This window comes from Netta rufina (assembly GCF_964035555.1).
Source record: "Netta rufina genome assembly, chromosome: 17".
In the NCBI taxonomy this organism is placed as follows: domain Eukaryota; kingdom Metazoa; phylum Chordata; class Aves; order Anseriformes; family Anatidae; genus Netta; species Netta rufina.
The window spans coordinates 1,907,377-1,922,309 of NC_140141.1; the positions used below are offsets into that span (position 1 = coordinate 1,907,377).

Below are 14,933 nucleotides of genomic sequence, written 5' to 3' on the forward strand. Positions count from 1 at the left end.
GATGATGGGGAGAGGCATTGTCTGTTGTACTGTTGTCATTTGGATAGCTATTCTCAAGAAAGACGAATTAAAACCAGGGCAGGTAGTTTTCATTACTGGGAGAATGAAAAGTCTGTTTTTTGAGAAGAAATTGACCTTGGCCTACCTTATTATAGAAAGCAATAGGATATACTAACAAAAAGAAAACAGTTGCTTGCAACATCACAATGATACAGCAGTTTCTCAATTTCTCATCTGTGATTTACTAATATCATCTTGATTTAAAAGGTCACTCTTCAGAAATGGGTAACATTTTAATTACATATTTGAAAACTTGTTTAATACTTTAATTGCAATTAAAAAAAAAAATAGGACGGTTAAAGTTTTTAAATTAGTATCTCGACATCTTTTTTGCAAAGATGGGTGTCAGTGGAAGTGTTTGGAAACACTCAGCCCTAAAGTTGCCAAATCAGCTGATTTTGGCTGATGTGATCCTGCACTTCCCAATGGCGAGGCAGAATCCAGGCCAGTCACAGCCGACAGATGACCCTCCTTGTAATCAGTTTGTTTGTCCGTATCATACACGTGGCTAGGGATTCGCATTTCAGCTCTCCCACAGAAAAGCGTTCATTCAGCTCACCTGACAGTATACTTATTGTCTGCTTAAGAAAATAGACAGCAGAGAGAAGGCTGAAATAGCCTCCAACATCCTACTTGGCCGCCCCAGCACAGGCCTCCTTTGTTCTCCTGAGCAGCTCCTGATAGAAAACTGGAGCACTCTGCCAGTGTGAGGTGCAGCAAAGCACTGGAGCAGAGCAGAAGGCCTTGGGAAGAAGAGGGGACAACCACACCACCTCTGGAGCTACAAGAACCATAAGCTCCAGCACCAATGGTACTTACACAACCAGATCTGTGCTCTGTGCTCCATGTTCTGCAGTGGGGAAGAAGAGCTGAGCTGAAACCTTGAATCCAAGAGAAGGCAATCGGTTAACTTCAGGGGAACTGTATCACACTAAATCCCCATCGTTCTTCTGTGAGAAGGGCCCAATATTTTCTTTACGTTTTTAAGATTGACCTCCGCTCTTCTTCTGAGCTCTTCAGTGGGGAAGGCTATAATTAAATCTGCATTTCCACAGCACTGAGCATGCTGGTGGCCAAGTCTAAGCTTGACATCGAGGTGCTACCAAAACGTAAACAGCACTAGCTAAAACCAAAATTCTTCATACAGATATATTTATAAGGCCATCAGTATCTTAGGTGTTTTAAAATCCTTTAGTATCTGGTGGCATGACAGTTAGCAGTTGATTCCTGTTATTATTATAAATGATTTCAATATAGAAATGCTTCCTATATAATACATAACCTCTTTGTTGCAGCAATTTATTTTATTTATTTATTTGGTCTATTCATCCAGCTTCTTATGCTGATGGTGAGTAGAACAGTTTATTTCCTGTCAACATTTTCATTAAATTTTTATAAAGAACATCAGGAGCAACTTGAATCAATAAATTATCTAAAAGGTATAATGTTAAATTGGTGTTAGGTCTTGGATAAAATTTATTTAATATGACTACCATAAATATAGCTTCTCACAAGCCAAAATGGGTCTAATGGGTCTGAGGACAAGAATGTGTTCATCTGCAGTGGAACAGGGTTTGCACTGTGTTGCTCTGATAACTGTGCTAGGATATACCCAAACAGAACATTTTACCAACTATTTTCCTACAAATAAAGTTTTTTACATGCTATGCATTATAAAATTTTTCCGTTCAACAAATAAAGACATTTACACCTGAGATGAAGGATAATCTGATCCCACTTCCTAACAAACCACCCAAGTTTGATTTAACCACTTCCATTTGCAGCTGAAAACCAGGTCGGTTTGATCTACATGAAGTAGCTTTCCTCTGCAGGAAGAGAGCTGAATGTGTGTGTTCTTCTGAGAGCGGGGACGGCTCACCAAGCTGAGACTCCTTGGAAGGGTCAGATGAGTAGGAATAATACTATGCCTTTGTTACAACCTGTTTGCTGTAAAGTAATGAGCTGGACTTTGGTCACTGACACTATGTTTAAGCCTGTCATAAATCAGGAATTGCTTCTCAGAGTTTTTTTTCTACTTCTGATTTAAATCTATCTCTGTCTCACACCTCACTCGGAAGCTGATATTACACTGCTTGTGGAAGATAAATAATGGGCCAAAACCAGAGATAATGGAAGCTCAGTTGCTAATACATGTCCATAATTCACCATTCACAATCCACCTTTGCCTACTAAAATATGGCTGGGAGGGATGGAAGGTTGTCTTTGGAGCTCTTGCCTCTGCCAAGCAGCCTGCAACCTCACCGCTGCACCATTAATCACGTTTCAGATCCCATCTTTTCTTCCTGTCCATTTTACTTCTCTAATAATATGGTTAATTTTTAGGTTGATGCTGACTAGATTATAAACATAGCTAAGGGCTGTCCCAGTGTATTTAATAAGAAGGAAAGACAGACACTCCATGGATACACGGGTGTAAAGCTAACCATGCTTCAAAAAAGAGCTGAATTTGATAAAAGACTGAAGGAAGCCTGTGCTGCTAGTCACTGACAGGCCTGCCTGCCAGTGAGCTTGAGATTCTTTGGGCAGCAAGAATGCCAAATTATCAGTTCCAAAATATGAATACCATGATCAGCATGAGGCAATCCAGGGCTGCTGAGCCACTGTTACCATGACTCTGCAGCACTCAAGGATTCTTAACTCCAGAAGGCATAACTTTGCCGTTTTCTGGCTGCACAGATGATACAAGGCCAACTATTATACATGGCATTAAGATAAGTTCATCTCTAAGGGCTGAGGAGTCTCAAGACTGTATTGTTCCAGAAAACAATGCAGATTCATAGGCTTTGAAAACACAAGGGAGCTCCCAAATGCCCTGGCTTCTTCATCAGCTTATGTACTACCACCACTTGAAACACTGGTCCACAGATGTATTTTTAAACCCAGTAAAATGCTTCAGACTTCAGGACAACTTATATTTGTGTAAGTTAAGCTGATTCTAAAATTAATTTGCTGATTTATAAGTTTAAAACAAAAGTGCAATCAAAAATTAAAGGTCAGAAACCTTCAACCCTTTCAAGAAATTTCTGAAGGGACACAGGACATTCTGCATATATTTTTTCTGTATTCTAAGGGAAAGCAAAGTTAACACACTATATTTTCCAGTCAAAAGACTACTCTAAAAAGGGATTTAACAGCCCTGGAACCAACATCTCCCCCTGTGAGATTTATGAAGCAGGTATTTTGCCCTTATTCCTTATCAGATTATTAAATAAAGTGACAGCACAGACAGAATAGGTTTACAGCATATATACAGAGAAAATGGGTGATTTACAGATCCAGAGCTGGTTCACTTAAGAACCAGCCCAGGCATTTTTTTATTCACCATTTTTATTATATTTATTTACAGAATAGATTTCAACTTATCCATTTACCAGCATGTCATATCTGCCCTCTGCCTTTCTCAGTAGGGATTATCTGGTATGTACACAAATGGCTACAGAACCTCATGTGTCTCTCATCCTCACCTAATCATTAAGGTTCAACAAAAGGTGAACATCACAATTATGAAAGAGCTGACAGAATGTTTAAAAACCAACAATAATCAATAGCAGCAAATGCACAGTTTGAGTGATTAAATCCATGCCATTCATCATCTAACAAAACAAGAGTGAAGTAGAACAGGGAAGAAAAAGGAGTCAAATAGGAATTGGAAGCTGATTCTCTTGGATGTCAACGTAATATAAAGTCATATTCTAGAATATTCAGGCATGTATTCTCACTGGCTGTCACACTACATTGCCAGTCCTCAACTCAAAAAAACTCAGCAGTTTAGCATGAATAAGACCGTTAATGAATGAATGGACCATATGTCTTTTTAGAAACTTACTTCAGAGGTCTTACGAGGTGCAAGGTTTTGTGTCTCAGTGGATATCCTACTGCAGGTGAATTTTACAAGAAGGATGATAATTAATATGCATGTTAGGTGACAATAAACAATTAAATAGAAGGTATTTCCATTCTTCACTATTCACTTGTGATTTTTTTTCAAAGTGCAAAATTACCAGTAATTACCATATAGTTGTCCACTGGCATTCCTTGTCCAGAACTCTATAATTCTCATACCGATCAGCATGTTCTTAAGAGTGCTCTTCTCAAGTTCCCTGGCCACACATTACCTGGGGACATAGACCCTATGGTGAGAGAGTTGGCAGGGAAATGGAAGCAGGGTGAGATAGCGGCCATGCAAGGAACGTACAAATGATAGCACAAGTTGTGTTGGTGAAGAAAATTATTCCACAAAAATACCTGCCTCTTCCACAGTGGTTTAGTGGGTGTTTTAGTTTCTGTCAACAAGGCAAGACATCACTACATGGCTATATGAGGCACCACAAAGCAATCACGGTAAAAGGCTAACAACTTTTTATAGCCCTAGATAAACAACTTTGCCCGTATTTCATCAGGCTTAAGGGAAAGGATCATGCATTGCAAATATCCAAACAGGTGCTCACAGGCTCTCACAATGTTCTCAAATTAAACAGCTTCTCCCATGCTACTCCCATTCTGCTAACAATGGCTGGCTGGGGTCCCATGCACAGCTTACTATGATGGGTTCTGTTACATTTCATAATTAGAAAAACTGTTATTAAAGTGTTGGAAATATCAGCATTTATGATACCCACACATACATAAAATACACACTACAGCTTTTCTCATCAATATTCTAGACTGCTCTTCTGCATCTTGTGTTGTTGTTACTGGTGTAGGATCCTGCAGGGGTCTCAAAATCTGGAATGCTAATATGTCACAGCCAAAAAATAAACACTGGCAAAAGGTAAGGTTATTGTAGCAAGTGTCCTAATAACTTCAGCACAAGGTAGGTATTGCCAGTGTCTCCTGATATTGGTATTTAAGTCTTTCTGTTCTAGCATTTTGTAAAGTTTTGAAACAAGAAAGCAGGAAGCTCTAAATTGGCCAATCTTCTGCTTTGCAATTTACAAATCCATAATAGCTGTCAGAAAAGACTACAGAAAAGAAAGATGGTGCAGAGGTGGTATGTGTTTGTCAATTAAAAACAAACAAAAACCAAAGCTCTGTAATGTAAAAGCAGTAAAATGGTTCTTTTGAAAAATTAATCTGTAATTGAAATATTCAACAGCATTTCTTTTTGGTGTTTCTAAACATGAAATTAAATGTTCTGCTAAGAAGCCCAGCAACATTAACCCAAATTAACCCCAGTCTCTAGAAGTAGAGAAATAATATAGCACTTTATTTTCATTGTGGTTCTTCCTAAATGGAGAAATAGGATTTATTCCTTTTTATTATCATTATTTTAAAATTTTAAATTACATACCGGCTCTGCTAAATTCACAGAGAAATGTGAAGTACCAAACTAATCTACATCTTGAAAGGTCTGCACCTGAATCATCATTTCCTAAGTACAAAGTGAGGTGCTGCAAATATTTGGAGATTTGTGATACCCCAGAGTTTCTTCCCTGATACTCCACTTAATGCAAAGAAGGTTAAAACTATTACAAGTCTGTCAGTAATTAGAGGATCACTACCATTTATCTTTGCATTCTCTGTAACCCATTATACCAACACCTGTCGCCTTGTAAAATGTCACCTACTGATAACTTTATAGACTTTATATGACCTTTGAATTTTTTGCTTCTGGAAAATAGGCTGGTTTTTTTTTCATCTTCTAATGGAAATGAAGAGAGTGTGCTTACTTGTAGGAACTGCCAGGAGAATCTTTGTTCTTACAATTTTTTTTGGTCACTTTATTGCTTTATACTAAAGCAGTCATGGATCATGGATGTGTGTGAGAAGAACCAGTGTTTTCTGCAACCAATAGAACCAACAGAAAAAAAATAATAATTATATTTTCATTAAGGAATGGAGCTAACCAAATCCCCACAATTCAGATTATGTAAATCATATCACCTCTACAGCCGTAGACCTCAGTACTTCAGAACTTGTGTGCCTGCACATTAGGGTCCAATCTGAAGACCTGAAATCCTCTTATTTTATCGAGAAACCAACAGAGACCACCCACTGCTCAACAGCAGAAACTAGTCCGTGAAGAGTTGTGTAAAACAAAGGGATTAGGGTATATAACTGATTTGTTAGATAGCCACAATTCAAGATGGAAAGACCTGTTTCAAATGTGACATACAGCTGTATAGTAATGAAAGCATGAGACATTACAAATGAGAAGAAATGTTTTTAGTGAAATAAAGCATCACAACATGTGAGTAGTTCTAAAGTTGGTAAATTATAGTAATAGTCATCATTAGCTCCATGGGTCTGGAAGTACAGAGAAGACCCCCAGCCTTCAGTAATGGCATAATTAACTGGCTATCACTAGGCAACCATCCAGATTACATTTTTTTTTTAAGATTTTGAGATTGTTTTTCGTTTTTCTTTCACTGCTAAATAATATTGTGTCAACATTTTCTAACATATGGTCTAAGAACAAAAATGAGGTAGTCAGACCTCAGAAAACTGCACTTCATCCCTGATGAAGAAGAAATGTGGAGAGAAGATGAAGCTCACAAAATGCAGCTTGGACTTGGAATTTGAATATCTAACTGTTATTTTTTAAGGTAAGATCAAGGATAAAGGATCAGGTATTTTTCAAACCCTGTAGTTTGCACTCTGACGGTGAAGCAAAGCAGCCCATTTCAATGCATTTATGTAGAATAGACTGTTATTTATGTACTATAATTTATGTTTCTGAGTCAATTCAAAATTACTCAGAATTCATGCCATGAGCATTACTTCTCCTCTCACTCCCAAATAACCATGTAGTCACAATTAAAAAGCAGAAAGAAATGTTTCAGGAAGTCCCCAAACCCTAGATCAAATGTAAGACTAGCTGTGATTCAAGTAAGACATATTAACTGATACTATACAATACTACTCGATGAAACAAGAGTGAGGTCTGAATACTGGGAATGCCATGAACTCAGCTCCTGCCTCCAAGAAGTCAGTGTATACATCAAAGAGAGCATGACAACACCTTCCATTGGTAGCTGTAATTTGCCCTCATGCAGTGAATCACTGTATGAAGCAAAACTTCATGAGTTAAAATCTGTTTCTCAAAGTGCTAAAACAGTTCCCCTTCCTTTCAGCAGATCACTTGCATCCATCAGACACTAGAGTTGTACAGCAATATTAAGAACTGGCAGAATGTCTGACCGTTTCTTACCATAGCCAAAGGGAGAACTCCTACCAGGTTCTTCTGGCTTACATAGACCTTGGAGACTCCTAGATCAGATGTTGTGTCTCCAGGATATTCTACTTGCCATGTGATGAGCTGGGTCCCAGGTAGGTCAGTTAAATCTTCAATTTCAAAATCTATCTGCATGACTTCAGAGGATGGACCATCCGCACTGGAAGAAATAAAGAAAAAGAAAGGTTCCATTCATATGACTGATAAGCCAGTAATATAATTGCTCTTATATTAATAAAACATTGGATTTAGACTCTTTCAGAGAGAATTTGGTGGGATGATGGATTTAATAACGAATTAATCATTTCAACTTGTCTTAAAATCTCAGGGTATTTTCCAAATGACTCAGTAAGACTCAGGGACATGGCATTGCTCCATTTTACAGATGGATAAATGAAAGCAGATCAAGGTAAATCTAAGGGTAAGGCTACAGACAAGCTATCTACACAGACTAAAAAACCTGACTCCAAGGCTCCCTTGATAATGAGCAAATTGTTATTTCCTCCCCATTTAAGCAAAAAATGAGCAAATCTAAAGGGAATCACTCCTTGAAATAAGAAAGCACTGTATTAAAAATAGTTTGCTTTTTTAAAAAGGAGGCATGGAACAGCTCTTGAATGGGATCCATGAACCTGGACAGCTAGAAGCAGAGGATCAGAAAACCTGGATTTCATTTTTGGATATGTTGCTACCTTGAGAATGTCTGAAGCTCAGTTTTGTCCTCTTCTAAACTAAGAATAATATCTAATTTAGTTTGTTGTGGGAGCGGAGAGTTATAAAACTGGATTATTCATGGTTAGACAATCCTGCCACAATCCATCCTTGAGTTAAAAAAAAAAAAAAAAAAAAAAAAAAAAAAAAAAAAAGAACAAAGACTTACAACACCTGATTGACACCTTATCAATGCTACTTTGTCTTTATATGCTGTTCTTCCTATAAGATTACATAGTTCTTCTACAAGTGAATACCATAAAGCTGAAATGTAAAGAGGTAAATTTTGAAAGGTACTCAAAGGTGCAGTTCTTCTAAAGCTTGTTATAAAATCAGCTATTATACAGAAAGCAATGCAGTAAAGTTTCTATTGCGTATGTTGGCAAGGTGAGCTCCGTAGTCCGGTGGTACTTATAGAGACATGAAAATATTCAATACACTGTAAAGATGAGGAATGCAGAGATTCTTAGCAATACAGAAATCCACAGGGCACTGAGAATGACAGTGCTTTTACTTCTGAAGCATTGAAGGCCAAACAAATTGTCAGTGTTGGTTTGGAGGGAAAGGAAAGAACAGTTTCTTTCAGTGGTATAACACTCAAGGAGTGAATGTCACAATACTGAAGTGACGCAAGCCACTTGAGCTGGAGAGTGTATCTAGAAGAAAGAGAAAACATTTCAGGAACTGATTAAAGATCACACACACACACAAAAAAAAAAAAAAAAAAAAAAAGTGCCCCAAACCCAACAGGTTTTCTTAGCTGATGTGGAAAAAGAGCTAAAACCAGACATACTTTGTAACGAAGGCTAATTATGACAACAGCCCATGTTTGGAACTCTTCCCAAAATACTCAGAGATGTTATCATGCTGGCTAAATCCAATGCTTTATCTAAAGCAATGCTTTATCTAAAGCTACTGCTTGAAGAATTTTACCTGATCATCTTTAAGGTTTGTATTTTAATGGATGTATTGAGACCTTGTGATCCTGGATAAATTTAAAAAGAGCCTCTGCCTTTCCAAAATGGAACACATTGTATTGAGTTATTCATTTATACAATATTCATTGTATTAAATAAATAAATAAATAAATAAAAGCACCTAGGTAGGATCAGAAAGCTACTGTATGTAGCTGTGACTATTGAAACCCAGTTACCTTAATTGCATGAACAGAAATGGGCAATGCATACCTGACAGCAGTCCTGTTTTGCATGGTATGTTCTGTCACAGCTACAGCATTTAAAGAACTAATTGAATCATCATATATTGAGCCTTGGTTTTGAGATTCTGTTCAGGGTACCTGTCTGTATTATTGCATTGGTGTCTGCTGCTACTAGTCGTCAGCTCTGCAGAATTGGTGCTGTCACCAGCAATGTGTGCTGTCACAGCAATGAGCCACTGCTGCACAGGAGGGAACCGCAGGGCTGAGAACAACAGAAAAACTTATAACTGCCAAAAGGATCTTTGAGAAAGGTAACCAACCTAGTCTTTTCCCAGGTGTGTTAGGGATTAGGGGAAAGGGAGAAAAAATTATTAGAACGTAGGAAAACAAAGGAGAATTGAAAGGGAGTAGAAAAGATGGGAATTGGGAAGTGAAGCATGGTCCTTATATTCTTGAACTACTCTTCCCATGTGACACAACTACAGTGACCCCAAAATAGTGGAAGTGTTTTCTTTTAACTTCTCCCTAAAAGCAGATATATTAATGACATATTTCTTGTAACAAAACAAACAAAAATACTGCTACTATAAATGTGAATTTGATATAAATCATTTGCATTAGTTCATCTTAGTAATACTACACACTAACTGACAAGATCCCAAAACATCTCAAAAATCAGTAAGAATCTCATTGCTGCTAACTAAAGGTATATAAAAATTATGAAATTATTCCATAACTTATGAGCATACCCAGGCTGTCAACACCAGATCAGGAACTTCTGTTTAATTACATTACTAGAACTGTACCCATCATGGCTATGATGATCCTTCCATGTACAATTCTCGTGGGTCTGGATCCCCAACCTACAGCCATTAATGCCTTCCTGACCGATATTTAGCAATTGAAATCTTTCAGTTGAGAAGTAACACAGAAAGTTTTTCATCATCAGTTTAAAAATGTAAATGGAGAAATTTGGACAAATAGAATTAATTACCAGAGTTCAGTCACATCAAAAATATTTGTGTTCTTTCAAGTCAAAGCTGCTTGGTACCATAGGATTAGACTGTGCTTGCTAGCAATATTTTCGTCTTCTCTGCGTTACATATTTGCTAGCACAAACCTTCACGAGCATGTTCTAGCACGCACTCATTTCCAACAGCAAAAATTTCTATTGGTTAGTCAGCCACTTGAAACATCATGCTGCCTAATCCTCCTCAAGGCAGGTGTACTCTTCATGGTGAATACAACATGATAACACATTGCTGCTTGTCTCTGCTAACGCTAATACTATTATTGCTATCAAAAGTACAGCAACACCGATAGTTGCCATATAGGAGGTTATACGATCAGAAGGTTTTGCATGGAAAAGCCCAAGGACTCACAACAGCAATCCAAGTTGAGCTGAGGAGTGGTCAAAGTGAAACAGTTCTTGTTGCTAATTTAAAGTCAAATCCTTCACATTGGAGTTTTCTATTTCTGAAATTTACTGCTTAGAATTGAGAGTTAAACTGTAATAGAGTTCATTGTGGTGCCAATAGACTCTCTTTGTGCTCAGAGTCATGCTGAGCTGTGTGTCATGTGGACCCTTTTAAAAGTTCAATTCAGACAAGCAAGACCTGGGAAAAAAATAACATAAACTTGATTGGAAGGGAATAGGCTGGTCTTCCCTCCTGTCAGCCAGGACAGCACAAGCATGTTTGTACTGTGTTTCTTAAACAGCCTTTTAGTTCCTGTCCAGCAAAAGATCAAGCAGTTCTGACAAATTAGGAATGTGAATGGCTGTCCTCTCTCTAGGGAAGTATTGCCTCCTCCACAGAGCTGTTCTGCACCTGTTTCTTCTCACATCCCTGACTAAGGCCAGCATAATTTTTTTTCTCCCTTCTGCCCTTTCAGCACGGGAGTCATTTTAAATCAGGCAGGCTGGTATCAAGGCCCATGGCCAATTGCTAACACCTAAGCCTTTATGTCAAGTTTCTTTAAAGAGAAAACCGGCCGCTCTTTTGAGTCTTCAGGGCTGGTGTGCCCTTCAAGGCAAGTTCAAGCAGAGACCCTGTAAATCCAAGAATAGCTACTGAATGTTGGTAGTTGCAGTCGATTGAAGTATCCCATTCCTGATTTCACTAGCTGTGGTATCAGAATTGATCTTCATATAATGCTCACAAAACAAGATTTGTTCTGAACCTACTAAAATGACCAGGCATTTAATGTTTCTTGTAATACTACATATAAAATTTTATCACCATCTTTACAACACTATAACAGACAAAGGAACCCTAAAGCCATGAATATGCTAAATAAGATATATCATAGGAATGTTAATGAAAGAGCCTTGGGGAGAACAAAGAAAGAAAATGCAATTTTTATTCTTTTCTAGCTCTGCATACATAGCCATGTCTCCAGCACCTCTCTTGCTGGATATTGGAAGAATTTGTGGCCTGAAACACTGCACAGGCTGGGCTGAGGTGGAACAACAGCACTCAGAAAAGGAATAAATATTTCCACAGATAACTGGAAAAACTTTCTAGCATGAAAGAAGGCAGTCAGCCACACAGCTGACCCCATGAGATCTCAGGGAGTTTGTAAAAACCGTTATCCCCATTTTACAGGAGAGAAAATTAAACTGAAAATGACTTCCCCATAAAAAGAGGAATAAGATAATTTATACACCACAAAGTGGTGGCTGTCCTCAAAAATTTCAGAAATGAAGTTATTTCAAAATAAATACAAACTTTTGTTTAAAAATAATATGCTATGTTGTCATATCAGATAACACACCATGCTAGCTATTTCCAGCTCTATCAGTTGGGTTGCAGAAAGGTTTTATGGTTTGCTGTCATCTGCCTTGCCACTGCATGGAGTCAGCAGTGGCAATATGTGTTAAATACAACTTCATTCTCATGTGGTAGGAAATAATGTAAAAGATATGAAATGTAGAATAAAGCATAATAAAGTAACAAAACTCTATTTTTTTCAAACCAATTCATTTCTTATATATATATGTATATATATACATGTATATAATTTTATTTTATTTTGAAAAACTTTTCCTATGGTACATTCTTCAGAATTTAAACAATTTCACTACGAGCAGTTTCACACTTTTCTGCCCATCCCTTTCATAACAACAAACCATTTCTCCTGTATTATCATCAAAAGATGCTTGTTTCCTAACCAAATATAGGGAGGTCAAATGGAATTCAGAGGACCACTACAGAAGAAACCTTTCCTTCAGTGCATTTGTCTCCGTGTTCTGCTTAACAATCTCTCCCCAGCTCCACAACTCACAGGAATTGCATTTATGCTCCTGTATGGCAGCATATTCCTCACAGTGCCAGAAGCCTGTGAACTTCATCTGTTTTGCAGTTCTATGAGAACATGCAACTAAGTAACATAATGTCTTCCCCCTAAATAGATTTTGGGTGGCGAAAAAAGGATGAATACACTAGAAGAATCGAAGAAAAAGGAAGAGGAAGAGGAAGAGGAAGAGGAAGAGGAAGAGGAAGAGGAAGAGGAAGAGGAAGAGGAAGAGGAAGAGGAAGAGGAAGAGGAAGAGGAAGAGGAAGAGGAAGAGGAAGAGGAAGAGGAAGAGGGGGAAAAAAAAGAGTGGAAAAAAGAAAAATGACCTGTTGCAGATGGATGCATGAGAGAGAAAAGTAGAAAATGAACTCTGAAACGTAGATAAAAGGAGAAAGATGGAAAAATAAGCAAGGAGGCTTGCAGTGTGTAAGTGCTTTGTAAGAATGAAGACCCAGAAAATCCAGATTAATTTGAAAGATGGTGCTGGCACAGACAAAAAAGAAAACTTAGGTTAAATTTTTCATCTTAATTGAGTCAATCTTTTCACGAATATTTAAACTAGTCAGGAAAGGATCCTGATAACCTTTCAGTTTATTTTCACCAGGAAAAGATTACCTGTCTAGTCTTTGCTGAATTCTTCACAAATACCCACAGCTCTGGTTCCAGGAGAGGGTATGGTTATTTATTTAAGAAACCTTTACGTTAGAACTCAAACTGTTGTGGCAGGGGGGCACATTTGCATTTCTCTCCTCATTTGCTAGAGAGATAGAGATCACATTGCTTCTGCATAAACAGGTACTTGCAATGCAATAAACTACTTCTGTGTGGCATGTTTGATAGCATCTTAGAAATTACATGTTTAGGATGTGTAAATCCAAAATGTGGGATCACAGGCAAGGAGACCATAACACCAACACTGACAAAAAGCACAGAATGAAAAGGGAGAACCACGTGTTAATATAGGTTAATTCATTTGGGCTTTTCTTTAATGCTCATCACCACAGAATAAGACTGCTTTGGAAATGCTGCTAACTTCTTCCAGTTCACCCAGTGATGAATGATGGTTTTAAGCTTCACAACCATGTTTAATCTTTTTTTTGTGTGTGTTTGTCTGTTTTGTTTTCAACTTCAGCCATCAAAATGTGCTATCTTTAGTTTTCCTTTGCAAGCCTGCCCTAAAACAATGCATACAAACGTGTCTGCTTCAGGCAAGATTTGAACTCTTCAATACAATATAGGGGGACAAAGCTGAGAAAAGCATTCTGCTGCTGATGTACAATCTTTGGAAACTATTTTTCTTTTGGGTTGCAGAAACGTTTTATGGTTTGCTGTCATCTGTCTTGCCAGATGAAAACACTTTTTTTTTTTTTTTTTTTTTTTTTTTGCCAGCCTCATATGTACAAAAAAATATAAGCTAAGAGCCCACAAAATAATCTTACAGGCAAGGAGACATTCTTTATTGTAATGAATCTGATTGCCTTTTCCTTCTTGTTTTCGAGCAAGATTGCAATCAATGAATATTTTGGGGCTTTTCTGGACAAGCATCTATGTGTGATAAAATTGCAGAATTTCAGTAAACTATTTTATGCATATAACTAAGATGTAAGGTAAAAATTAAATATTGCAGATTTGATGTTAAATATCACAAGTTAATGACATGATACTGCTTTTCACTAGCTGAGGAACTGGCTTAGCTGATGAGCACATATCTAATGCCTGATGCCCCAAATCCATTCAGAAGATATGAAGCTGGCTGGCAAACTGTGCAAGATTTCCACCCCTCCTTTGCTGTTGATGATAAAATGCTTGAGTTTACAAAATAAACGAACAGAATAAATAAAAACCAAACCAAACAATATGGTGCAATACCTGCACCATATGTTAGCGGTAAACTAGTAAACATACTGAACACATCAGTCCCTGATATCTGTGTAAACAAATTGCAGAAAGGACGAAAAAATCTTATTTTAGACAGGAAAGTAAGGCAAAGGGCTCAGACCTTCCCAAGGTGAGAGGGAACACTAAAAATCCAATATCTGTAGAATCAAGCCCACTGTTTTACAGAGAAGATCATTACTCATCATTGATATATCAAGATAAGGTGATACATACAGCAGTACATTAAAGTTTAATTTTATTCATTGTCATCTTACTATTAAAAATTCAGTGATGGGTAGGATGAAAAGTCATTTTTCTTCAGGAATAGGTGTATGAAGTGAAACAACTAGCAAGAAAAATTACCAAAAAATGAGTCTGCTAATCATGTAATAAAGTTCTTTAAAAAAATTGATTCATCTCTGGAGCATGCCATCAGCAGTGCCGGTCGAGAAATATTTGCTTAATTATTTATTTGATTTTTTTTTTCTATTTTCAAATAAATTATTCACTATACAATTTTCCAGCTGTTGATAGCATTTTTCCCAAATAACTCAAATCATTCAAAAGTGGGTAAAACTTAGCAAATGTTTTAATATATAAATTTAAAATGTAGTTTCCCACCAACACAGCATT

The 14,933-nt window shown here is 37.3% G+C and overlaps 1 protein-coding gene across 1 annotated transcript in view; it reads right to left on the reverse strand.

The window, feature by feature from the left end:
• TMEM132D (transmembrane protein 132D) overlaps positions 1 to 14,933 on the reverse strand; it is a gene marked incomplete at both ends in the record, with an annotated part of 259,958 nt that overhangs the window by 83,330 nt on the left and 161,695 nt on the right. The window contains one exon of the mRNA XM_084297417.1: positions 7,232 to 7,415. Within this exon, the coding sequence (XP_084153543.1) occupies positions 7,232 to 7,415 (184 nt within the window). The remainder of the gene's footprint in view (positions 1 to 7,231; positions 7,416 to 14,933) is intronic.